A 24219-nucleotide genomic window follows, 5' to 3' on the forward strand; every position below is an offset into this window, starting at 1 on the left:
AAAACAAAACATAACATAATAGCGAATATAAATTGAACAAAAACCAAAATCAAATTGAATTGACTGCTTAGATATCTGATAAAACATGAAAACATCTGAATAAAACAAAAAACCAATTTAATAACGAGATAGGAAGCAAATGCCTTGGAATGCAGTGATGCGGTTCAATGCAACACGAATGCGTTACATACTACATAAAGATTGGATGAACCGATTCATTCTTCTTCTTCTTCTTGTTTGCATCATGATTGTTGAACTGTACGCAGTCCTTGTGTACGCATCGAATTGGTATCCGACGCCGCTACCTACGTTCAAGTGCCAAAGGAGCCTTTTAAATATTCCGTTCCGAATAAATTTAAAAAACACTCCGACATTTAAAGGGTAAACAAGAAAATCCTTGAAGTATTCAAATTTCAAATGAATGTAACTGTTTTTTTCTTCTCTGCGGTGTCGAATGCAAGCAATTTGCGACTTGTCGATTCAATGTTTGAAATACGTGTTTTTGCTGGACTCATTACTTTGAACTAAACTTTCTCTTTAAAAATGTAAAAGAAGCGAAAAGAAATAGTAGAAAAAAAAATTGAATTGTATTCGAAGCTTAAATAAGACATAAGTTGAATTGTATGGCTGCTGTTGGTGCTGGTAGCTGTTACTGCCGTTCGCCAATGCGCTCACTACCTATCCGCTTCTTCTGATTCTTCTTTTTCTATTTTCTTCGTTTGATTTCAATTGAAGCAGACAACACACACGAAGCAGGGCCAACAGTGTAACAAAAGCTAGTCACACAATTTTCATTCATAACAAACACGAAATAGATTATTGCCTTAATTTTCTATCCAATCCCTCTTCTATTCTCTCTTCATTTCTTCGGATTTTTTTTCGCGTTAAATTCAAAGTAATGTGAAACCAAAATAAAATACCATTTCAATCGGCTGTGCCAAAGTTATTTTTAGTATCAACCTCTGAAAAATTGTGAAAGGCATATATATACACAACTCTTTTACTACTTCAAACGAACAATAAATGAAATTCTATATTGAAAAAGGTACGTGCGGCGCGCTACAATGACGTATATATTCTAGAATCAATTGTTGATCAATGGGTTTTGTTATTTCTTTTGGCGGCATCACTCAAAAATTGTGGATATCAATGAATAATTCGTAATAATATTAATAATGAATGAGAAATGGTATGTAAAAATCTTACCTCGTATCACTTCTCGATTGCCACCGATTTGAAATGTAACCGAGACGCCGGGATTTATGTGAAAAAATACTATATATTCATGTGGTTGTGGACCCTGTGAATGCGTTGGACAGTAGTGCTGATGCTCAAAACCAGGACCAAAATGAAAAACCGGCTCCACGGGCCATGGACTGGGATTCGCTTGAATCGCAATCGGTGCTGTGTTTGCGATCATTTTTTTTAAAGAGAGATTAAGATTCAAATCAAGTTTGGAATTGTTGTAGTTTATTTTAAAGGTTATATTCATAGTGGATTATAATCGCTATTTTTGTATGTTAATAATCGAATTGGCGCATGGGTTTTAATTTACCTAAAAGAGCAAGTCGTGGAGGAGCAGTTGAAATTTTTCGATTTATATGGGGCTGGAGCTGTAAAATAAATGTCAATTAGTCTTATTCAGATGAATACCGTTGGGCAGTGTTGGTGGGCATTTTGTTGACTCACCGTTTGTATATGAGTTTGCGATGTAACCACGGCCTGGGTAGTTGAAAATTGTTGTGATGAAGACGAGGGTGTCGATGTGGCGGTCACTACTACCGTTGCTGTTTTGGCTACTGTTGTTGTCGTGGTTGTTGCCGCTGCTGCAGAGATTACTGTTGCTGCTGCTGCTATAATAAACATATATGATTTATAGTCAAAGAAAAGTTGCACCAAAAAAACAAGCGATAAGAAGATGATAAAGTATTTCTCACCTGAAGATGCAGTAGTTGTATTCACGGTTGCACTTTCATTTGCCATATTATCTTGATCTAGTTTGTTTGCTGATAGTAGGACTGATGAGCTTTTTAAATTGATCGGCTTGCCACGAGTTTCAATTGAAATTAAATTGTCACAAATGACAGAATCGCCGACTTTGTATGGTTTCACCATCGATAAAGTAGGGTTCACGCACACCACAAACTTGAATTATCGTTCCCTTAAATTTTTATCGTTGCTATTATTATCTACACTTCTTATTTCTCGATTGTCTGATTTTGTTTTTGGCTTTTGACTGATAACTCGATGCACAAGTTCTTGTACGGTTTTGCAAGCGTTGTTTAAACAAAAAAAAAACGAATCTTTTCGAAAAGTGAATGTCTGAAAAAACCTTGATTTATTTCGAGTGTTTGTTTGTTTCCTCTTTTTCTCTCTCTATATATGCATATGTTCTCTCTTCTGATTAGGCCACATAATTTAAAAGCGCATTGTATATATACTCTTAACACATAATTTTTAATGGACTATTTTCTTCTTTTGTTTTTTTGTTGTTGTTTAAAACGTTTATTTTTTTTTGTACCAACAACGGAATGACGAAGATAATCAAGAACACACTACGGCCACTTTGTGACATACTTTGAAATCACTGACATAATCAAAAAAAATTGTTGGCAAGTAGTTAGATTATTGATAAACGAACGAAACGGAACAAAAATGAAAACAAAATATACGGATGAAAAAAAATACTGCTTCCTCTTCCTTCTCTTCCCGCCTGAATATTCTTTACTGTTCTATTCTCTCTAATCGGATTGGCTAATCGCATCTGTAAAATAAATGATAAATACCAAAGTTGAAAATATTTAGTTTTAGTTTAATCGGAACATATCGGTGGTAATATAAAAAAAACTGTAAAGGAAGAGAATGTTTTTTTTTTCCGACGAAATATTCGTTTCTGTCTTGAACACTCAATTGATAATCATACTTTTAAGTCATATTTGACCCATGACTTTATTCACGTAAATTTTTCTTAAAACAATATAAACGACGATTTCAATGGAGTTCAGATGACTTCAATAGTGATATCGCTTGTGGCTGGAAATTGTTCGAATAGTATGATGTTTGGAGATGGCTAAAAAAATGTTTGATTTCAGTAACTGAACAAATTCGAAGAAAAATTCTTTTGTGACGTTTTTTTTATGTAGTTTTAACGATAGTATTCATGACATTTTAGTTCAATGGCTGAGTGTTAATTTTGCTAATCTTATTCTTGTTCATCAACACACATTCCATCCGGCATGATGTCATGTTCGACTGTATTGAATGGACCGAAGCGCAAACGAAACCGTCTCTATTCGGTTTTATGTGAGTGTCGGTTTTTTGTGTCGGCAATTTACTATTTGTAAAGAGACAAATATGCATTAATTTCCATATATATGAAATTAATTATAATGTTTCAGAATTTTGTCATGCATTCGTAGAATTTTCCTTGTTTGTACCAACATGTCATCACAAACGGTATTCATTTTGAATGAGTGTGTGCCACATTAATGCTTAGCTTTCCACTTGTTGCCTTCATTCGGCACGTAAATGAATTGTCTCACAAACATACACATACCCATACGCACAAACATGTCAACTAGTTCAACTCTTCGATATTATTCGCAAACACACACTCTCTCCCGTTCGTTCGCTCGGCACTCTATCTTATTCCCCTATATCACGCACGTAAATGCCGTTGAAACTGTTATGCTCTCTTGTGCACCATCCATATGTTTGACTTGCATACAATTTTCCAATCTTTGTTTATGATTTTATAGTCAGTCGATGAATTTTCTGAACGATTTGACCCGATTGTTAACTGTCGTTTACCTTGTCATTCATATAAACTATTGGATCATTTCGGAAAAAAAGAAAGTAATACGGGGATTTTCACTGTGTTTTCTCGAAAAGTTAACAAAATATCATGACAATATATCATAGCATGATACATATTTTTTTCACTCGCGTCAATTTTTTCCTTATTCACTACATGTTTGATGTGCTTTTTTTGGTGTCGGATGGGTGTCATTAGGAAAAATATGAAATATGATTCGGCAAAAGAATCGCGGAGTACGCTATATGCTACATTTTTATATATTGAGTGGTTGGAAAATTGAAAACCATGTAATATGGATCAATAGAAAGAATGCAGGGGGTCACATATTGATTACAGTTGTAAGCGGCGAGTCTTTACACAAATTCAACGAGAATATATGCACTACACACGTATAAAATATATTCGTACGCTGACAGGCACTGGTGAATGTTTCGAACGATGCAAATCGACCCGCAAAATGCGGCACAAATACATTTGCGTCACACCGAGTATTGAATGTGAACGGCTGAAGTGTAAGGCTGTAAATGAATTTTGTACGATGACGTGGTAACTCTGGTTGGACTTATTTATTCTGGTTGTTTATTTTGTTGTTGGGGGGAATTCCAGTTGACCACAAAGATCTTAAAAGTCGAATGCAAACGACAAACAGTTGTCAATAAAATTGGAATTTGCTTGTTTTCGTTTTTGTAATATTTTAAGTCGATTTCTTGGAATGTTTCATTATCATTCGCTGTTTGTTGTTTTTCGCTGCTTTGAATCACTCAATAAGAATAAAACGAATAAAAACAAAAATAAACACAATTTCAGAAGAAATATTTAAGAGGAAAAAAAACTATTACATAAATTGATGAATAAATGAATATTTGAACGGCGAAGAAAAAAAAAATGTTGGAAATGTATACAAATATGTAGCATATGGAATGAAATCAAGTCGTTTTTTTACAGCGATACCACGATTGTAAAATGCAAATGTTCGATAAGGAGGCAATCAAAAACGATTAAACGAATGAGCTATGGTTGAAAATTTGCTGTACAACGACTTTTTGTTTACCTTCTTTGTTCACAACAAAAAAATGCATGTGCCAAGTGAAAAATTGTGCTTTGGCGCACAGTATTTTTTTGTATCTAATTATCACGTATTGTTCAGTATTTTCTCTCTCTCTCTCTCTCTCTCTCTCTCTCTCTCTTTCTCTCTTTCGGTTTTTCATTTTATTTTGGCGTCCTTTCTATTGGCCCGTTTTTATTTAGCCAGCCAGCCAATGACTATGTATCGCTTTAATTTTTATGAAACAGGTTTGGAAATGTTGGCGAATGATGAAAAATTAAAGCAACGGAACCAGCGCAACGATTGGATTTATGGTTTGCAACGTTGCATCGAGACAGTTACACAAAGATATTACAAACCACGACAGACCGAGACGAAAAAAAATATATGCTTGCATGAAGCAGTGTGAAAGAAAGAAAAAAGTACCTACAAACGAACGAACGTAGTACATTGCGCTTGCTTATTTTAACTAATCCACAATAAAAATATGTTTAGTTCGTACTATCACAAATATCACAAGCGAGTACGGAACGCGAGAGAGAGGGCCCCCAATCGAATTGAATTTTGCTTTATTGCAATATTTCTTCTTTTTGTGCGATATCTCAAGTATCGTTTTAGCAATGAAATAAAGCGAACTACAAAATACACAGCAAGGCATTGGGGGACATAATGCAGCGCAGAGCCCAGTCAGAAAGCACAATGAATTGAACCACTATCACACAACATACACATATCATTGGGCGAGTATATCCATTGGAATTCCTTCTTTTTTTCTGCTTTTTCGCTTACATGCACTAACACTCATTCTTTCACTTTATATCGTACTTCGGCTGTTGTTGTTACTCCTGCTGCCGTTGTTGTTTGCCATGGAATCATTTAACTCTGGCAGTATGTTTACACAACCTTTCAAAATTCGTGCATTTTTATAAAAATATGCTTGATCCCACAATGGTTACACAGACACGCACACACAAACACATACAAAATTAAAAGAAAAATATTGAAAATTTGACGGTGCGTCATCTGAAATCTATTTCACAATCTAGTTTTCAATTGTCATTTTTTCTCTATATGTACACATATTGTACTATTTCTTTTACTAGCTGCTTGTATGCTTTTTCCTTCTCTTTGGGTTGTTCCACTACATTCAATCGTCTCGCACTTATTCGCATACATACATTCGCTGCTTGATGTTCAATTTAGTTGTTGGCTTTCAGCGTTTTTTTTTTCTTCTTCTTTTACATTCTATATATTTATTCCGTTCCATTTGATTGAAATATATGTATATATTGCTTTTTGTGCATACGTTTCTCTGCATTTTTGATTGATACGGTGTGTACAGGTTTGCATTGCATTATTATTCATGATTTTCAATTAATTCCATTTCGTCTTGGAAAAATTGATTAGTATTGTTGCAATTACATCAAATTGATAAAAAAATAATTTCGTCTTTCTATAACATATTTGGCTATATATTGTTTGACGTGTCCCTTGTGAAATGGATGTGTATTACTCATCGTTGAATGTTCGTTTGTTATCATTGTGCTATCGGTTTCGCTTTTTTGTCCACCCAATTATTGAATACGGTCATTTCGTCAAATGAAACGAAAACAGTGTTTCCCAGTTCAACGAAATGCTTGATCAGCAACATACAGACAGCTAAAATACCAATTTGATTGAATAAATTATTGATGTCGCCGTTTGCAAATTTGTTCACTTTTCGCTTGAACACTGGTTAAATGTCACCAACAAATCGATTTGAAAGCAGCAACAAAAAAATATGTATAGAAAACTGCACTATCAAAACATTCTTTATGACGCATCAATAGATAATGAATTTGAATGAAAAAAAACCTACATCGTCCATATAAATATGTTTTTTTTTGTCAGAATTGAATTCAGTCGCTTGGAACTGATTGGCTGCTATTCTGCAAATGCAAAATTGCGTTTGATTGTATGTTATTAACTTCTTTAAGTTGGTTGTTGTCTCTTGTCACTGAACGAGCTGGAGTGGTGTGTGTTGAAAGACGAAAGATACTACTTCAAATGACATTCCACTTTGGCTAACTCCAATCGTTTGCTTGATTCATTTTACTGGATACAACGAATGTAATTAATACAACTTAACGAAATGGATTTCAACCAGATGACAATCTCATTTGAACCATACGGTTGTGGAAAAGTGCCTGTGTGATTTTCACCCATCATCAACCTTCACTCACTGACTGATAGAAACGCCCACATATATATATATCACCCAAATTCTATATGAATCGTCGGTATAACATTCCATTTGTTTGATATTGCACCCAGAATTATTCACTTTTCACGCATTTATCCCTGATTTTTCCAATCACAATTCACTATTGCCCACTATTAATTTCCATTCAAATATTAATTTGTAATAAAAGTTTTTTTCTTCTTTTAAATCACAAAATCCTTTGGAATTTTTTCGAACAAGTTCTGTTGATTATTTTCTTTTTCGTTGGCTAACATATTTTTTGGTTTTTTAAAAATTAAACTTTAATTTAAAATTACTTACGCGTTGAAAATAACATAATTTCGTTGTAAAAATAATGCACAAGACATTGGAATACGGTGCAATTTTAACATTTTTGCTACTGGTGTGTCGAAACTCGTTTTTCGCATATGGAACGAAAACAAGAAACTGAAGTACAGTGGTTTTGTAAGGCGAAAGACAGGAAAAATATGTATAACATATAAAGGCAAACGAAGACAATTTGCTGTGCTGCTGCTGTGTTGTGTCGACTTGTGTGTATTTACGACGAAAAAAGACACTTGATTTTTGATGTATTGTACAAAGTTAATGTTATTTTCTTTCCTTTCATTCTCTTCCATCTGGCCGTCTCGCTCGCGCATTCCATCAACATGGCACGACCTCTGTCGGATTGCATTCAAAATTGAACTGTTTTTCTCGTATGATCCACAGCCGGTCTCAAGTAGGTGCTTGCGGGTGCCGCAACATATTGAAAATATAACACATTTTAAAACGAAATTTCACTCAATACCACAATACGATCCAATACCATTCACAATATTTCAAGTATTTTTCAAAGGCTAAACCACGTAAAATAAATATTTTTTTAATATCTCACTTTAATTTGATGTGGCATAAAATTAGATACGTTCACCCACATAATCGAAACGATGCCATCTGGCGATTATTATACAGCATTTCAGGTTTGTGTCAAGGACAACCAATTTGAAAAAAAAAAACGTTCAAACTTCACATATCAAAACCTAACAACAACTTGTTGTCGAACAATAAAAAAAAACCAACAAATGTTTATTATTGCAAATCAACTGTCCAAGAAATTGTTTATAGTAATGTGGTTGCATTTAATTGCTATGGTGGTCAATCATATTGATTTTACGTTTCCATGCTTACATTGCTCCATGTCAAAGTAACAGACAAGATGCAATTAATATCGCGATGTCACTTTGTTTATTCATGCTAATTTCAATGTAGGAATTAAATGGACCAGAGAATGCTATAAAATACGCCTTGTATCAGTTTTTCGCACAGTTTGATCAGTAAACACAAGACAAGATGACTAACAAATCTAAACATTTTATCATGTGTTTTTTATTCGCAGCCACAGCCATGGCAGTTGAAGTACGGCGAGATGAAAAGGTGTTTCACACATAATCTTTTTTCTTTCATATTTCATTACAAATGAATTTTTAATTATAATTACGATTTTTTGTAATTACCACAGTGGCCACCCAAGATGCTACTTCAGTGGTTCCTTCCAGCTGCAAAGGAATGCAAAGAAAGAACAGGAGTATCAGAAGGTGAGACAGATTCTTTTGCCTTTTTCAATACTAAGAAATCGACTCCTTGTCCAATCGATTCGTAATGAAATTTAATTTCTTTTAAAACTTTCAGAAGCAATTAAAGAATTTGACAGTGGCGAAATTCATGACGACGCGGCCTTGAAGTGGTAACAATTGAATTTCGAATCTGTAAAGGATCATACCTATCGCACAATGTTTTTTCTTCACAGTTACATGTATTGTGTTTTTGAAGTTCTCGAATTGATAAATGATCAGGGTCAATTATTTATAATGAAATTAGCAGATCACATTGAATCAAATTACGACGAAGAAGTTCAAAATATTGCATTTCAAATGGGTAAAATCCACAATAATTTGAGTTTTTTAAAAGTGCATTTAAATTTTATTCACTTGATAGGCCGGAAATGCTTACGGCCAGAAGGAGAAAATAATTGTGAAAAAGCTTTTTGGTACCACAAATGCTGGAAGACTCGTGACCCTGTTGTACGTAACTTACTCTATGTTTCATAATTTATTAAATATCATTATTTAATTGGCATTATTTATTTGTTTTAGCATTACTTCCTGATTTGATTTTAAGTTACAGTTTGCACGCTAAAGAGAGGAACTTGGTTATGGTTTTATATTATCTATCAAAGACTACTTGTTTTGTCAAAAAAATAATAAAAATGATTTTCAAGAAATATCAATTTTTTGGTGTCAATTTATTTCAAATTTAAACAGTAATGGTGTGGAAATAACAGCAGTAATTTCATTCGAATTAATATTTGTTGTAAAAATCAATTGTTTTGTTCAAATATTGAGAAAAAATAGTTAAAGAATGAAGTAGTGGTAATAATTTATATTATGTGTAGATTTCCAGTCTGTTAGTCTTTCTAATAAATGATTACAATGCCACACTCAGTAATTAAAATATTGTTTGGGATGATTGAAAATGACTTAATTTGTGGTATGACGTGAAGAACTATAATTACACAAGTATCTCTCGATTAAGATTACATTCGCATAAGGATTTGTTCATAATTTTTTGATACGACAACAATCGATTTTTCAACGTCCCTATTTTATTTGAGAAATCTTAACGCAATGTCATTTAATGACATATACATTCATTTCAAGCAAAATCCAAATCATTTCCATCGCCTCAAAAATGATTTGCTTTTATATTTCAGCACTCACTGATTGTTTGAGGTAAAAAAATTGAATTGCTATGAGCAATTTTTGTGTTGTGCTTTACTTATAAAATCAAATGTGAGCTTAATGTGAACAGCGGCAGTGCAAAAGTTCATCATATGAATGTATTACATTTCATTTTTATTTTAATTACAGATTGTGAAAATGTATAAAACTTGACAATAAAATCAAGTTGAAGCCAATTGTTCTGTTCATCAACTATTGCAACAATGTCAAATATATTTCCGTTATTTTTACTCGCATTATTTGTAGTTGGTTGCAAATCGTTCTTTTTTCTGAAAATTGAACCGCGGCGCGATGATGAAGTTTGTATAGAATTCATAGTTTTTCGTGAATATTTAATGATTTGACTGCTTTTTTGTATACAGTGGCCTCCACAAGAAATTCTTGAGACTTTTAAACCAATCGGTGAATTTTGCAAATCTAAAACCGGTGTAACGGATGGTATGCTGAGCTATAGTCTTTTTCAATGTCAAGGTTTATTTTAGATCTATTTTTTTGTCCAACTTGCAGAAGCTATCATAGAATTTAGTGACGGTGTAGTTCACGATGATCCTGCCTTAAAATGGTAATCAATTGTTTAATCGATTAAATGCCACTCGCATTTCATTTTATGTATTTTAGTTACATGCAATGTGTATTTGTGGAAGCCAAGGCTGTGGATGAAAAAGGCGAAGTTCACTTGGAACTTTTGCAACTTCACATTGACGATTTGGATGAAGAAATTCAAAATATTGCAATTCGTATGGGTAAGCCATTTTTATCAACCAATTGTAAAAATGTAAATTATTCGGAACTCCCTTCTAGGCAAGAAATGCCTTCATCCCGTCGGTGAAACATTATGCGAACGAGGTATGTTCTCAAAACATGACTTTTTTAAAACAACATATTTTTCTCAGTATACACATATTTTTCATCCTTTTAGCTTTCTGGTATCACAAGTGCTGGAAGCAAGCCGACCCAAAAGTATGCTTAAAACATAAGAGAATTTTTATTCTCTATCCAATATGACAATTTTTTAGAAGATATATTGATTGACTTTAGTGTTTTCATTTTTCCAGCATTACTTCCTTATCTAATTGCTACTATGCTCAAAATTTGGAGGTTGGAATTCAACAAATATCAATTCAAATGCATACATGAAATGTTATAAAATAAAATAAAGTACCGTTGATATTTTGAAAGAAAAACTATTTGACTTTTAAGATCAAAATTCCTATTCTGAACAGAAATTTCTGTTCAATCGATCATTGAGAATAAATTAGAATATGAACATTTATTTGATTGCATCTATCAATATATTTTGATTGCAAGGAAATAATAATTAATAGATTTTGGCGTTGTTGAATGGATTTCTTTGACCCATATTTGATATCATTAGACATGCAATATACCTCCTTATACCTTTATATTCTTTCAAACCTGATGTTCATAGGTTCTGACATAGGCTTGCCAAGGGGAGGGTAATCGGCGAAAAAATGTGGGGGGTACTTTCACATTTCAGCAAAAATCCTACCAAAAAGACCTTTGCAAGGGCACGCAAATAGTATGAAGGAGGGGTTAATACGTGGCCTGCGTGCCCTTCTCAGAACCTATGCTGATGTTAAATCGGTACCGAGCCTTGCTTTGAGTTTGGAACAAAACAAGAATTTTTATTTCCAATCTGGATTTGAAAACCATAATTTTTAGAGACAGAAAATACAACAATATAAGACAGATAACAAGTGAAAAGTCAAACAGAAATGTTTATTCCAAAATATGAACAAAAATTTTATTTTAAAATATTAAATATGTACCCATTCAAACAATTTGCAATATTTTCAAATTTGATCCATCCACCAAATGTTAAGCATAGTAGCAATTAGAGAAGGAAGTAATGCTGAAAAAAATAGAAACGCAAAAGTAACTTAATATATATCTTCTTAAAAATTGTCGTATTAGTCATAGAAAGCATACTTTTGGGTCAGTACTTTTCCAGCACTTATGAAACCAAAAAGCTGAAAGATGAAAACATAGGTATAGCATATATTTTCTTTTTCAAAAAAATATGTTGTTGTAACAAAATCATGTTGTTTTAAACATACCTCGATCACATAATGTTTCACCCTAAAAAGAAAAGAAACACATAGACACATTTTGAAAATATATTCAAATTACATTTTAACAAATGGTTTTCGAAATAGGCTCACCTGTGGATACAGACATTTCTTGCCTACAGAGAGAAATAGAAATAATGTTATGAATAATTTACATTTTTATAGATGGTTATTAATTGATTTACCCATATGGATTGCAATATTTTGAATTTCTTCATCCAAATCATCGATATGAACTTGTAATAATTCTAAATGAACTTCGCCATGTTGGTCCACAGCTTTGGCTTCAACAAATATACATTGCATATAACTGAAAAATTTAATAATAAATGCGTATGGTATCATGTTTCTACATTTAAATTGGTCATACCACTTCAAAGCGGGGTCGTCATGAATTTCGCCGTCACTAAATTCTTTTATGGCTTCTGCAAATTGGGCACAAAAAATAGATTTGAATTTAAACCATGATATTGAAAAGGATTTAAACATAGCGTACCGTCCGTTACACCGGTCTTGGCTCTACATACTTCACCGATGGGTTTAAAAGCCTCAATAATTTCTTTTGGCGGCCACTGTAAACCAAATTTATTATTTTATTAGCTATATTGACCTATAGTTATTATCTTATACAAACTTTTTCATCACGTCGCGGTGTAACTGTTAAACATCCAGTTGCAAATAATGAGAGTAAAAACAATGAGCGATTCAACATTGTTGCGGTAGCTGATAAAAGGAATTGATTTCAACTCAATTTAGTCGTCAAGTTTTATACATCCTCACACTCTGTAATTAAGAATGTTTAAAAAAAAATAATATTTGTCGAGGTGATGGAAATGACTTGACTTTTGATTGAAATAGACGACACCGCATTGAATGTGTCTAAGTGAATTGGATGGAAAAAGTCATTAAGTGCATGATTTTGACAAATCGATTGTTCTCAAAACAATGATAAATTGTAGTGTTGCTGAGCAGTACGCTAGTCTATGTTTCATAATAATTTTCATTACTCACATTTCAAAATACGAAGCATGTTTGAGCGGCTGAATTTCATCTTGTGAATTGAAGTGTACATAAAAATGAAGTGGAAATTGCAAACTTTTTTGTTGCAATCGGATACTTGAAATTGCATTCGCTTGACATAATAATACATTTGTTACATGTTGAATATTGTTGTATATGCTATTGTTGTATATCTTCAATGAATGCAAGGTATCGATTTAACTTTATTATATGTTCCTTTCACTCATTCTCTTCCCTTACTTCTTCTGTAAAGTAGTGATTAGCGCCACTTCCATTGAGTGAAATGTACATTCATCATCTTCGCTTCAAAGGGCAGAGTCATGTTATGTGCCAGATATAAGCAAGAGCTGATCAATATAGGACAAGAAAAATGAGAATGCGAACAAAGCAAGCTCAACCTATTGTTGTGCGATAACTGAAGAACTCGTTTAATGAGTTTAAGAAGTTATCAAGTGTACTCATATTTCCGTTATTTATCGAGTCGAGTTTAATGGTACACAGAAATATGCGTTGAGTACCATCACACGAAGCTGGTCTAAACTTGCAAGCTATGTATTATGTTGGATGTTAGGAGTCAAACTATACAAAAAATTTTTGACGACATCATTCAAAAGCAAGCAAAATTTTTGTAAACAAATTTACCGAAAACAAGTGGCACGATTTTATCTAAACCATGCTCTTGGATAAACCGAGCAAAACAATATGTACTTGCGAGCATATAACATAAGGGAATAAGCACACTGCCAAAGAAAAAACCCGTTTACATACGTAAACAAAGCAAGAGCAAAATGTGAGACTGCGCAAAGCGGTCCATAAAAGGATGTTGCTGGATGCTGGAATAAGTAAGAAAGAGAAAGGCTTTTTATTCGCGCGGAAACTGAAAAATTTGTAGAAAAAATGTTTTCCATCTGGATAGTATCTATTCGTACAGTTTCAGAGCTAGCGAGCAAGTGTGTGTGCGAGAGATTTGAGAAGGCGCTTTGGTTTTTGAAAGCACTTTTACATGACATCCATCGACTGTACGCTCACTGAAAATCAGACATCTTTTTTCTATTCCAGGAGATAGCACGCATCAGCCAATTCTGTGTGCGTTTCATTTTGCAAATACTTTTTTTGTCTGACATTATAATTTATGTTCAAATTGAAATATTCATGGAAACGGAAAAATGTGAACATTTGAAAAGTGATTGGTGTAATTTTTTAAATTTTAAAAATAAACAACGCTATTTTTATTGTGGTTAATTTAGACGCAATCATTGTAGTTATAAATAGATGTGACAACGCCCTTTATAAAAATCACCATTAGTACTACTATTATCAAAGGAAATGATGTGAAAAGTAAAAAAAGTAAATTTTCCAACAAGAAAAAATACAGGAAGTTCTGTATTTACCAAAAAAACGGAAATTATTACTTAAAAACGTGAAGAAAAAACAAAAACAAAAATGATTTGTTATAATTTGTAAAAGATAAAAAGGAAAGTGAATTTTCGGAAGGTTTCGACAATTGTTACGTAACATTGTAAAAAGAGCATTGTGTATATATTGTGAGGAGGGTGTGATAATGAAAACGTCACACATTTTATTCGTTTTGATATCGATTATAGCAACGACCTTGGCATGGCGGTCACAATCATCGTCAGGCTCGTCAGGCATTCAAATTGGTGAACGTGGACCGAAACGCATAGGCAACAGCGGCGATAAAGAACGTTTCAAACAAGAAAACCAAAATGGGAAAAAAGAGGAAAATACACAACAACATTTTAATATAGGTATTGATGCATCGAAAATAATTGGAAAATTATTCCTAACGAACCACCACTAGTTATTTTACCACTCGTTAATGAAACGAATAAAATTAACCACTAGCTATTTTATACCGAATTGGATCCTTTTATCACCATCCGTCGGCTTTAATGCGTTGGTGCTTTTTTTCTCATGACTGGAAAATAAAAGAATAAACCCCATTTTATTTTGATTTCAAAACCGAAGAATGAATGCACATAAAAGCTTTTTCAAAATCGAAATGCAAACAGGAGATTTGCCGTTTTCTTCTTCGTTCATCTTGTTATTCATTGGCTCACGAATTTACTTTTCAATTGTTCCACGATGATTTCAAAGTATCTATTAATCGACCATTTCCATTTCCCATTTTTTTTAAATCGGCAAAACTATTGAATAATACATTTATGTCACTGTTACTATTATTACATGACAAGAATCTCAATTAACCTTTACATAGGACATTTGGTTTGCTGTAGATACAATTTAAGCCGTTCGTTTTCATTTTTCATGTGGTCATGTTCTGTTTCACTATATATTTTCACCGATGTTTTTATTTCGATACTTCTCCTTTAATCATTGTGTAGCTAAATATTCTCTAAAAAATTTTTAAAATGAAGTTGGTCGTTCTAAGTAAAGGTTCCCAAAGCAATGCCTTTTATTTCTTTTTTAAAAGACTTTTCATTCTACATTATGTTATACCACTTGATAGATTAACTTATTTGAAATTTCACATCAATTTTTTAGGTTTAGTTTTACCGCACACGAGTTTCGGAAAGCGTGAATACCAGCGTGCAATTGCATCGGCTGTGTCGTCATTACAAAAAATGCGTGACACAAAATTACCATTTTTACGTGATGTTGATTTTACTGCGAAAAATGTTCATTTCGACATGATTTTGTTAACACCGAGTCCAACAAGTAGGGCACATATTATTTGCAATAAAATTCTATTGTCTAAGAATGGTATATTTGTTTCATTTCTATGCAGCTATCCTCGATACGATGTGCAAAGATTTTCTACAAGCAAATGTATCAGCCATTATTTATTTGGTGAATTACGAAACATTTGGACGAAGCACAGCATCAGCGCAGTACTTTTTACAATTGGCCAGCTACTTGGGCATTCCAGTGATATCATGGCATGCTGATAATTCAGGTTTAGAGCGAACAGCGTCACAGTCACGATTACAAATTCAATTGGCCCCAAGCATTGAGCATCAGAGCGCTGCCATGTTGAGCATACTCGAACGATATAAATGGCATCAATTTTCAATTGTTACATCGCAAATTGCTGGACACGATGATTTCGTCCAAGCAGTACGTGAACGAGTTAATGTTATGCAGGAGCATTTTAAGTTCACAATATTAAATTCGATTATTGTAACGCGAGCCAGTGATTTAATGGAACTAGTTAATAGTGAATCGCGTATCATGCTATTGTATTGCACAAAAGGAGAAGCTGCTGACATTTTACAATGGGCCGACGAGCTTAAAATCACTGGCGAAAAATATGTTTGGGTTGTCACACAATCGGTTATCGAAAATACACAAGCAAACAATCAATTTCCGGTTGGAATGTTGGGCGTTCATTTCGATACAAGTTCGCAGTCAGTTATCAATGAAATTTCGACTGCACTAAAAGTGTATGCTCTTGGTATTCAAAGTTACTTGAACGATCCAGCAAATGCTGGACGCCGATTGAATACACAATCTTTGAGCTGCGAAGTTGAAGGTAAATCACGATGGGAAACTGGCGAAATATTTTATCGTCACCTTCGGAATGTGTCACTTGACACGGATATTAATAAACCAAATATTGAATTCACTGCTGATGGTGATCTTAAAAATACTGAACTCAAAATTATGAACTTGAGACCCAGTGGCAATAGCAAAAGCTTAGTTTGGGAAGAGGTAAAAAAATCTTTTTTATGAGTTGATTTGCATTTCATTACAACAAAAAACATTCCACAGATTGGTACATGGAAATCTTGGGCCCAACAAAAATTAGATATTCGAGATATAGTGTGGCCGGGCAATTCCCATGCACCACCACAAGGCGTTCCGGAAAAATTTCATTTGAAGATTTCGTTTCTTGAGGAACCTCCGTACATAAGCCTCTCGCCGCCGGATCCAGTTTCTGGAAAATGTTTGATGGAACGTGGTGTTTTGTGCCGAATCGCTGCAGAAAATGATATAGCAGAGTAAATATCAATTATTTTATCGAACATGCTTACCAATTTTGGTTAGAAATTATTTTTCTGAAAAGCATACTAAAATATGTAACATTCAATTTATTCATACAGTATCGATATAGGGCAAGCTCATCGGAATGGAAGTTTTTATCAATGCTGTTCAGGCTTTTGTATCGATTTGATTGAAAAGTTTGCCGAACCACTTGGTGAATTATTTTTGCATTATTTTTCATTATTATTGCCTGTCTAACAAGTAAAGTTTATTTTCAATAAACCATTTATTCTATTTGAAAGGTTTCACTTATGAATTGGTGAGAGTAGGTAAATATAACTTTAACTGCTTAAATATTTAATACAGTTTAATTCTTTCTTTTTGTAAATTATTCATACCCTCTATCTGTCTTTTTTTTATTTATTTATTACTGATCTGCATCTAATAAAAAATGACATTGCAGAGGATGGAAAATGGGGAACTCTCGAAAATGGAAAATGGAATGGATTGATTGCCGATTTAGTAAATAGAAGGGCTGATATGGTTCTAACATCATTAATGATAAATGCCGAACGTGAGGCTGCGGTTGACTTCAGTGAACCTTTCATGGAAACTGGCATCGCTATCGTTGTGAATAAACGCACTGGCATCATTTCACCCACAGCATTTTTAGAACCGTTCGACACATCGGTAAGTAGTTTCGAGTATATAGTAAAACTTTGATTGTGTTACATTGCCACACAATTGATCGAATACATTGTTAAACTTTGTCTAATGGTTTATTTATTTCTCTTTGAAACTTTACAGAGTTGGATGTTGGTAAGTTAATACAATGAAAAACTAGCGCAATACATAAATGCTGTTGTTGTTTTTGTTTTGTTTAAACCAAAGTTATTGTTTAGTGATCTAAAAGAGTTAGTGGTGTGAAATTATTTTAATTTTAGAAAAATCTTTTAGATTTTCTACAGCGTGCTTTTTAACGGAAAGCACATTTTGTATGGTTTGTGAATGCAACAAGTGTAAAACAGTGTACCAATACAAAGTGTTGTTCTAGTTTAAATTTATTTCAGAGTTCTTGTGTGACCGTATACAGTGTTTTTTTTTTCTTTTTTCCAAACTAACCGAATTTTATTCTTCCACCCAATATCAATAATTGCCGGAAAAAACATCGCGTACTTAGGTTGGAATTGTAGCAATCCAAGCGGCTACATTTATGATCTTCCTTTTCGAATGGTTGTCACCGAGCGGTTTTGATATGAAATTATCGGTGCAAACGAAGGTACCGTATCGATTTTCATTGCTTCGGACGTATTGGTTGGTTTGGTAAGCGAATGCAATAAAAAAAACTAATGCAATACATATACATTCATGCGGTTGCTGTTTTTGTTAGGGCGGTTTTGTTTCAAGCAGCTGTACATGTTGATAGTCCCCGTGGATTTACGGCGCGTTTTATGACGAATGTTTGGGCGATGTTTGCTGTTGTCTTCCTTGCTATTTACACTGCCAATTTGGCGGCGTTTATGATTACTCGGTAGTATGGTTTTTATGCATGCGGCTTTTATGCATGTCTTTTGCTTTTTTGCTTCTTTCATATGCATTGAGTCCTCATTTAATTTGAAATTTTCTCTTTTTTCCCATCATTTCGGCATATCACTACCTGCGCCAATCCATCGCCACCTTTAGTGAAGAATTCCATGAGTTCACTGGTTTAGATGATTCACGTTTGGCAAGACCATTTTCGCAAAAACCATCATACAAATTTGGTACCACAATATACAGTCACACGGATTCAACGATTTCCAAATACTTTAAGGAGATGCATAATTATATGTCACAGTAAGCGTTCACCCAATCGTTTATTTAAGCTTTTCATTTTTATATACTTTTTATGTCGTTTCTAGGTACAATAAAACGACGGTGAACGAAGGCATAGCGGCTGTGCTCAATGGAGGTCTTGATGCATTCATTTACGATGGAACCGTTTTGGATTATCTCGTATCACAGGATGAAGATTGTCGACTACTGGTTGTGGGTAGTTGGTACGCGATGACTGGTAATTTTGTGTACTGTTCAATTTTTATTGCGATTTTTATTGATTTTTCTTTATATTTTGTCACAATTTAGGGTACGGTCTGGCATTTAGTAGAAATTCAAAATACGTGAACATGTTTAATCGTCAATTGCTTGAGATGCGATCGAATGGTGATCTGGAGAGATTGAGGCGGTATGGAATGAAACCGATTGATGTTTAAAAAAATGTTATCGATAACAATTTCAAATTGCAGATATTGGATGACAGGCACGTGTCGTCCAGGAAAACAAGAGCACAAATCATCCGATCCTCTAGCCTTAGAACAGTTTTTATCCGCATTTTTACTGTTGATGGCCGGCATTTTGCTTGCAGCTTTACTTTTGTTTTTGGAACATCTATATTTCAAATACTTCCGAAAGCGTTTAGTGAAATCGGATCGAGGCCAATGTTGTGCTCTCATTTCACTCTCAATGGGTACATCGCACAGGTAAAGTGTTTTTTCCAATTTCAGTAGTGAACATGCCGTGGTCTTATAATATTCTAGGAAAATCATTGACATTCAGAGGTGCTGTATATGAGGCGCAAGAAATCCTGCGAAATCATCGATGCACAGATCCAGTTTGCGATACACATTTGTGGAAGGTACGCCACGAACTCGATATGGCCCGATTGAGAGTACGACAACTGGAAAAATCAATGGATTCACATGGCATTAAGCCACCAAATTTGAGGTAATTATAAAAGATTTACATCTGTTGGCATTTGAGTAAATTTTTTGGTTTTATTAGGCTTTCTTCCGCATCTGATCTACTGAATCATCACTTCAAAGAACGTCCACCGCTATTGGGTAACTTGAGCCTTGGTGGTAGCGCACAGGATCTATATAGATGGTAATTCTTCAAAAAGAAAAGGATGAGAATCATTTTAATATATCGTTCATACTTACATCCGCAGGTCACTGAAAACAGAAATTGCCGAAATCGAAACGGTTTTGTAAAGCATTGGCTGTTGCTCGAACGGAATCAAATAATAGAAAATCAAATTAAACAAAAACCTCACTACCAATACTATGTGATCTCGTTTGCTTTGAAATCGTGATGGTTTTATTAACACTGAAATCCCAAACCAAAACACAGTTTCGTGGACCATCATAACAACCAAATTCAATACTCATGAGAGCCACTCGAAAAATAGCTTTCGACTCAACTCTGAACGTCATAAACAAAAATAGGAGATTTCATCGTTCATTACATTTTCCATGTGTCATTCTTTCAATTTTATTCAGGTCATTTTGAATTAGCTTCAAAGCACGAGAGCATACCAAATGAGGGAAATGGTTTCCATTTTAATTTTTTTTTTTTTTGGTTTGGAAAATCTCATGGGAATCAAAACACAAATACAAACAGTTACAGATATTGTATACCGAAAATATTTAAAACATTCGTTACACTCAACCATGACATAAAACATTTGAGCAATTGCTTAAATCAAACCATTAAAACAAAATTTTACATCACATTTAGGTAGAATTTATTATTAGGTACTCTAAAAAAACCAATTTGTTACCAATCACAGTCCATATTCTAACGTGAAATGAGCACTCTAACAGTCAGGGGATGTATAACATTTAAGAGAATGACCACACGGTCAGAATGGGTTGTGCTTTCGAACAAAATGATTGTACTAGATGTAAAAGGAAACCGGCGACAAAAGTTAGTCGCGATTTACCCAATTCACCCGTTTCTACCACCGAACCAAAGAGACAAGCACTGTGTGAACGTAACAGTGGATCAGTAGATGAAACAATTCATACGCTTAAAAGGATTTTCAATCAGTTTTTGTACAGATATCAAAACAAACAAAGAAACAAACAAACAAACAAAAGAAAACAAATAAAGATAGCAAAAGAAGATGCTAAACGACGAAGGAGGTGTTGAACAACAAACCGAATTTTATTATAAATTAATATCGTAATTAAAATTCGTCAAGCTAATACATAAATAGGTGTTGATAATTAAAATTGATAAAAAAAAAACATTATTATCAGTAGCTGGAACAAGGGAACGCTTTTCATTGTCATTATACCAGGTTAGATTTTGCAAACAATATCATAAAACGAATGGAACGATACAAAAGAAATTCTTTGTTCGAAGGCTATCCTTTACTGATTTGAACACAGCAAAGTCTTATTCGTGTATAGGCAATGTTAAATAAGATTAATTATCAGTAGATTTCATCACTATACACGCTGAATTAGAAATTTAAATGGAAAAAGATTTATCAGTTCATTAAAATTCACCGCCCGCTCAAATAGAATAAAAAACCCAACAAACAAGTATGCACCTGATTGTTAATAAACATTATGACATGGTATATATTATTAAATGTGAAATATAGTAGAGCAAATCATTTAAAGCGATACATATATATTGAATGTTAAACGTTGACACAATGATTTTATGTGTAAGCATTTCATTATTTTGTTTAGTTTAGGTCATTGTAATGTATTTAGGTTGGAATTGTGTTGCATTTTGTGCACCAAAAATCATCATGTTGTTAGTTATGTTGTTATAATAAAAAAAACAAGAAGTCCGCTCATTTATCTATCGAATAGACAATAAAAATAAAATGCACGAACGTTAACAAAATTCAACTGTGCCAAAGAAATTAAGAAGAAATACCAATTCAAAACACTTTACAGAAGACAATGCATCCTTACAAGATATTTAAAAAAATGAAACAAAAGAAAATTAATACAATGAAACCTTTCCTTAGGTTAGAAATATTCAAAAGTGCACTAAATGGAATGCATTGTGTTTATAGAATGTTCAGTGTGTGCCGAATTTTTTTAAAGTATCAATTACACTTTTGCATAGCAAAACGCTACGTCCTAATTTGTAGATAAATATTTTGGTAGTCAGATTCCTGAACAATTTTTCACGCTTCTTTCCACATTATTCATTTTACCTTCCCATTCGGTTGCACTTTTTGCGGCTCCTTTCTTTCGTTCAATATTTATTTTGGGAAAACAGGTTTGAACAAATGAAATTATTATATTACCCAGTTCATTATTGTTCTAATGAATGACATTTTTTTTTTTGTGTGGAAATTTCATTGGAAATGTTTTTTAAAATTCAATTAACAACCATAAATGTAAAATGAATATTTTAAATGCCAACAGAAACAAAAAATGTTGAAATTTTATTATTGAATGGTGAAACATAAACGTTAGATGTATTATGATGTTTACGATGAATGTTATCCAAAATTATAGCAACCAGAAGAAGAAGAAGAAGAATAAGAAGAAGAAAATACACCTAATTGCGTAAATGTTTGACATCACCATAATTGGAATTATAAATAAAAGTATAAAAAAAGGAAATAAAGAAATAAATAAATGAAAACCTTTCAAAGTGTAATGTATTCAATTTGAAACACCAAACGTCTAAAAAACGTTCAGTTCGCTCCAACTTCACGTTATTCAAAAGGCGTGACATTCACATAGCAACGTGAAATGTCAAAGTGAAAAAAAACCGAAGTACAATTCGGCCATTTAATTTTTGCTCCCAGTGGCATACAGAGCGTAAGTTTCATCGTCAATATTATTTTCTGAATATTCTTGAGTTTTTAGTGGAATTTCATCGAATAAAGTGCATAAATCACTAGCTAAACTTTTACTCTTTTTCAAATCCTTGAATGTTCCCTTACGTTTGGTTTATAATTTCCAAATTTTTGCTATTTTATTTAACACTGACTTCGCCACGTGTTGTTAAATTACATTCCCCGCCTCATACAAACTCCCATAAATTCGTGCTATTTAATGTTAATTGCATTGAATTTAAAAAGAACTTTCAATGTCCTTTATGTTTGTGTTGATTTTTTTATTTGAATTTCTGATCTGCCATGTGATTAATGCACTTTTACAATGCATGCTAAACCTAACCTTACTTTTGTGTGCTCATTACATTGCGGTGTATCGCTTTGACATCAATGTATTAAACATTTTGAAATATTATTCGGTGGGTGTATAGGTTTTCGCGTACCCGTAACTCGAATTTAAATACAAAAAAACGTAAAAATGTCGGGAAGCTCGGATCTTCTAGCCCTCAAAGAGGATGACGTTACAAAAATGTTGGCCGCTACCACCCATGTCGGCTCGGACAAAGTCAACTTCCAAATGGAACAATATGTTTTCAAACGCCGTCCAGACGGTGTTCACATCATCAACTTGGGACGTACTTGGGAAAAAATCTGCTTGGCTGCTCGTGCTATTGCTGCCATCGAAAATCCACAAGATGTAAGTGCATTTTTTCCCGTTTATATTTACAATTTTCGAAATGAACATTTTTATTTGCATGATGATATTTTTTTCTAATCATCTTTCGGGGCTGAAATTTAATGATGCCAACAACAAACTGATTACATAAAATGTTCAATGATTTAAATTGTTTTTATTGTGGATGCTGATCGAATGATTATACTAACAATTTGAATATGAATTACAGGTTTTCGTCATTTCATCCCGTTTGTATGGTCAACGTGCTGTCTTGAAGTACGCTAACTACACTCAAGCAACACCAATTGCTGGACGTTTCACTCCCGGTGCATTCACCAATCAAATTCAAAAGGCTTTCCGTGAACCACGTCTTTTGGTTGTCACCGACCCATTGACCGACCATCAACCAATCATTGAAGCTTCATACGTTAACATCCCAGTCATTGCTTTCTGTAACACTGACTCACCATTGAAGTATATCGATATTGCAATTCCATGCAATACCAAATCAACTCACTCAATTGGTTTGATGTGGTGGTTCCTTGCCCGTGAAGTTTTGCGCATTCGTGGACAAATTTCACGCAAAGAACCATGGAACGTTGTTGTCGATTTGTTCTTCTACCGTGATCCAGAAGAAACTGAAAAGGATGAAGTTGCTACCAAAGAGCCAGCAGCCATCGAAGCAGCTCATGTTCCAGAGCCGGTTGATGAACAAAGTGAATGGATCGATGACACACCAAAATTACCAAGTGTCGCACAACCAGAAGATTGGAATGACGACGAAACTGTTCCAGCACCAAAAGCCAGCTGGGGTGGTGGCGGCGGTTTCTAATTTGACAACATTTGTACAATTGTTGACAATTTGAATTTCCATATTTACATAACTGCATTTATGTATCAATAAAAAAAATCATTGAATTTTTTCAATAAACATGTAAATGCACAGAAAGTAAT

At 33.7% G+C, this 24219-nt stretch overlaps 6 protein-coding genes across 10 annotated transcripts in view; 4 read left to right on the top strand and 2 right to left on the bottom strand.

Annotated features, from left to right (window-relative positions):
* The window catches only part of LOC116344526 (fibronectin type-III domain-containing protein 3A), a 32618-nt gene extending 24985 nt beyond the window's left edge, over positions 1-7633 (bottom strand). Inside the window, exons 1-5 of one of the 3 annotated variants that reach the window (XM_031773125.1) lie at positions 7405-7633; positions 1938-2764; positions 1690-1850; positions 1556-1613; positions 1207-1404 (exon numbers count right to left, since the gene is read on the bottom strand). In XM_031773125.1, coding sequence (XP_031628985.1) covers positions 1207-1404; positions 1556-1613; positions 1690-1850; positions 1938-2115 — 595 coding nt within the window. In that variant the 5' untranslated portion in view covers positions 2116-2764; positions 7405-7633. Of the gene's footprint in view, positions 1-1206; positions 1405-1555; positions 1614-1689; positions 1854-1937; positions 2765-6720; positions 6806-7404 lie in introns of those variants that run through there. The other 2 variants (XM_031773122.1, XM_031773123.1) reach the window with 2 other exon arrangements.
* Positions 7634-8422: 789 nt separating this feature from the next.
* LOC116344297 (pheromone-binding protein-related protein 6-like) lies at positions 8423-9324 on the top strand. Of its 2 annotated transcripts, XM_031772774.1 has the most exons (6): positions 8423-8517; positions 8603-8678; positions 8773-8827; positions 8891-9018; positions 9079-9164; positions 9237-9324. In XM_031772774.1, the coding sequence occupies exons 1-6, from the start codon at positions 8434-8436 to the stop codon at positions 9252-9254; spliced, it is 447 nt and encodes a 148-aa protein (XP_031628634.1). In that variant the 5' UTR covers positions 8423-8433; the 3' UTR covers positions 9255-9324. The 2 variants fall into 2 exon arrangements, with proteins under 2 accessions (XP_031628634.1, XP_031628632.1); XM_031772772.1 differs by lacking the exon at positions 9237-9324 and having other exon boundaries at positions 9079-9191.
* Positions 9325-10054: 730 nt separating this feature from the next.
* LOC116344022 (pheromone-binding protein-related protein 6-like) lies at positions 10055-11048 on the top strand. The gene is made up of 7 exons (XM_031772381.1): positions 10055-10180; positions 10244-10319; positions 10389-10443; positions 10500-10624; positions 10683-10727; positions 10801-10841; positions 10937-11048. The coding sequence occupies exons 1-7, from the start codon at positions 10085-10087 to the stop codon at positions 10952-10954; spliced, it is 456 nt and encodes a 151-aa protein (XP_031628241.1). The 5' UTR covers positions 10055-10084; the 3' UTR covers positions 10955-11048.
* Positions 11049-11600: 552 nt separating this feature from the next.
* Positions 11601-12718, bottom strand: LOC116343991 (pheromone-binding protein-related protein 6-like). Its single transcript, XM_031772344.1, has 8 exons — positions 12606-12718; positions 12468-12543; positions 12342-12396; positions 12157-12281; positions 12065-12087; positions 11960-11981; positions 11832-11872; positions 11601-11754 (listed from the first exon to the last, which is right to left on the bottom strand). The coding sequence occupies exons 1-8, from the start codon at positions 12681-12683 to the stop codon at positions 11737-11739; spliced, it is 438 nt and encodes a 145-aa protein (XP_031628204.1). The 5' UTR covers positions 12684-12718; the 3' UTR covers positions 11601-11736.
* A 1224-nt stretch (positions 12719-13942) lies between these two features.
* On the top strand, positions 13943-22402 carry LOC116343874 (glutamate receptor ionotropic, NMDA 2B). 2 transcript variants are annotated; one of them, XM_031772163.1, is made up of 17 exons: positions 13943-14760; positions 15518-15691; positions 15762-16684; positions 16745-16974; positions 17077-17171; positions 17260-17286; positions 17421-17647; positions 17765-17776; positions 18138-18280; positions 18348-18488; positions 18641-18793; positions 18859-19010; positions 19082-19181; positions 19243-19463; positions 19534-19720; positions 19778-19879; positions 19944-22402. In XM_031772163.1, exons 1-17 carry the CDS (start codon positions 14553-14555, stop codon positions 19984-19986), a joined length of 3138 nt encoding a protein of 1045 aa, XP_031628023.1. In that variant the 5' UTR covers positions 13943-14552; the 3' UTR covers positions 19987-22402. The 2 variants fall into 2 exon arrangements, with proteins under 2 accessions (XP_031628023.1, XP_031628024.1); XM_031772164.1 differs by having other exon boundaries at positions 13944-14760; positions 19243-19476; positions 19553-19720.
* A 61-nt stretch (positions 22403-22463) lies between these two features.
* Positions 22464-24218, top strand: LOC116344098 (40S ribosomal protein SA). The gene is made up of 3 exons (XM_031772507.1): positions 22464-22572; positions 23021-23286; positions 23495-24218. The coding sequence occupies exons 2-3, from the start codon at positions 23068-23070 to the stop codon at positions 24095-24097; spliced, it is 822 nt and encodes a 273-aa protein (XP_031628367.1). The 5' UTR covers positions 22464-22572; positions 23021-23067; the 3' UTR covers positions 24098-24218.
* The last annotated feature ends 1 nt before the right edge of the window (position 24219 follows it).

Source organism: Contarinia nasturtii, unplaced genomic scaffold (genome assembly GCF_009176525.2).
Source record: "Contarinia nasturtii isolate CC-2019 unplaced genomic scaffold, AAFC_CNas_1.1 Cnas_scaffold_1037, whole genome shotgun sequence".
NCBI lineage: Eukaryota > Metazoa > Arthropoda > Insecta > Diptera > Cecidomyiidae > Contarinia > Contarinia nasturtii.

What these genes read in the sequence shown, in the direction of transcription:
- LOC116344297 (XM_031772772.1), top strand. Translation starts at nt 8,434, where the DNA reads ATGACTAACAAATCTAAACATTTTATCATGTGTTTTTTATTCGCAGCC. An exon ending in AAGTACGGCGAGATGAAAAG is followed by an intron (nt 8,518 to 8,602) that starts GTGTTTCACACA and finishes TAATTACCACAG; the next exon opens with TGGCCACCCAAGATGCTACT. An exon ending in GACGACGCGGCCTTGAAGTG is followed by an intron (nt 8,828 to 8,890) that starts GTAACAATTGAA and finishes TTTTCTTCACAG; the next exon opens with TTACATGTATTGTGTTTTTG.
- LOC116344022 (XM_031772381.1), top strand. Translation starts at nt 10,085, where the DNA reads ATGTCAAATATATTTCCGTTATTTTTACTCGCATTATTTGTAGTTGGT. An exon ending in GATGATCCTGCCTTAAAATG is followed by an intron (nt 10,444 to 10,499) that starts GTAATCAATTGT and finishes TATGTATTTTAG; the next exon opens with TTACATGCAATGTGTATTTG. An exon ending in TGAAACATTATGCGAACGAG is followed by an intron (nt 10,728 to 10,800) that starts GTATGTTCTCAA and finishes TCATCCTTTTAG; the next exon opens with CTTTCTGGTATCACAAGTGC.
- LOC116343991 (XM_031772344.1), bottom strand. Translation starts at nt 12,683, where the DNA reads ATGTTGAATCGCTCATTGTTTTTACTCTCATTATTTGCAACTGGATGT. An exon ending in CACCGCGACGTGATGAAAAA is followed by an intron (nt 12,544 to 12,605) that starts GTTTGTATAAGA and finishes TTTGGTTTACAG; the next exon opens with TGGCCGCCAAAAGAAATTAT. An exon ending in AGAAATGTCTGTATCCACAG is followed by an intron (nt 11,982 to 12,064) that starts GTGAGCCTATTT and finishes TTTTCTTTTTAG; the next exon opens with GGTGAAACATTATGTGATCG.
- LOC116343874 (XM_031772163.1), top strand. Translation starts at nt 14,553, where the DNA reads ATGAAAACGTCACACATTTTATTCGTTTTGATATCGATTATAGCAACG. An exon ending in TCTCATTTCACTCTCAATGG is followed by an intron (nt 19,464 to 19,533) that starts GTACATCGCACA and finishes ATAATATTCTAG; the next exon opens with GAAAATCATTGACATTCAGA. An exon ending in GCACAGGATCTATATAGATG is followed by an intron (nt 19,880 to 19,943) that starts GTAATTCTTCAA and finishes TTACATCCGCAG; the next exon opens with GTCACTGAAAACAGAAATTG.
- LOC116344098 (XM_031772507.1), top strand. Translation starts at nt 23,068, where the DNA reads ATGTCGGGAAGCTCGGATCTTCTAGCCCTCAAAGAGGATGACGTTACA. An exon ending in CCATCGAAAATCCACAAGAT is followed by an intron (nt 23,287 to 23,494) that starts GTAAGTGCATTT and finishes TATGAATTACAG; the next exon opens with GTTTTCGTCATTTCATCCCG.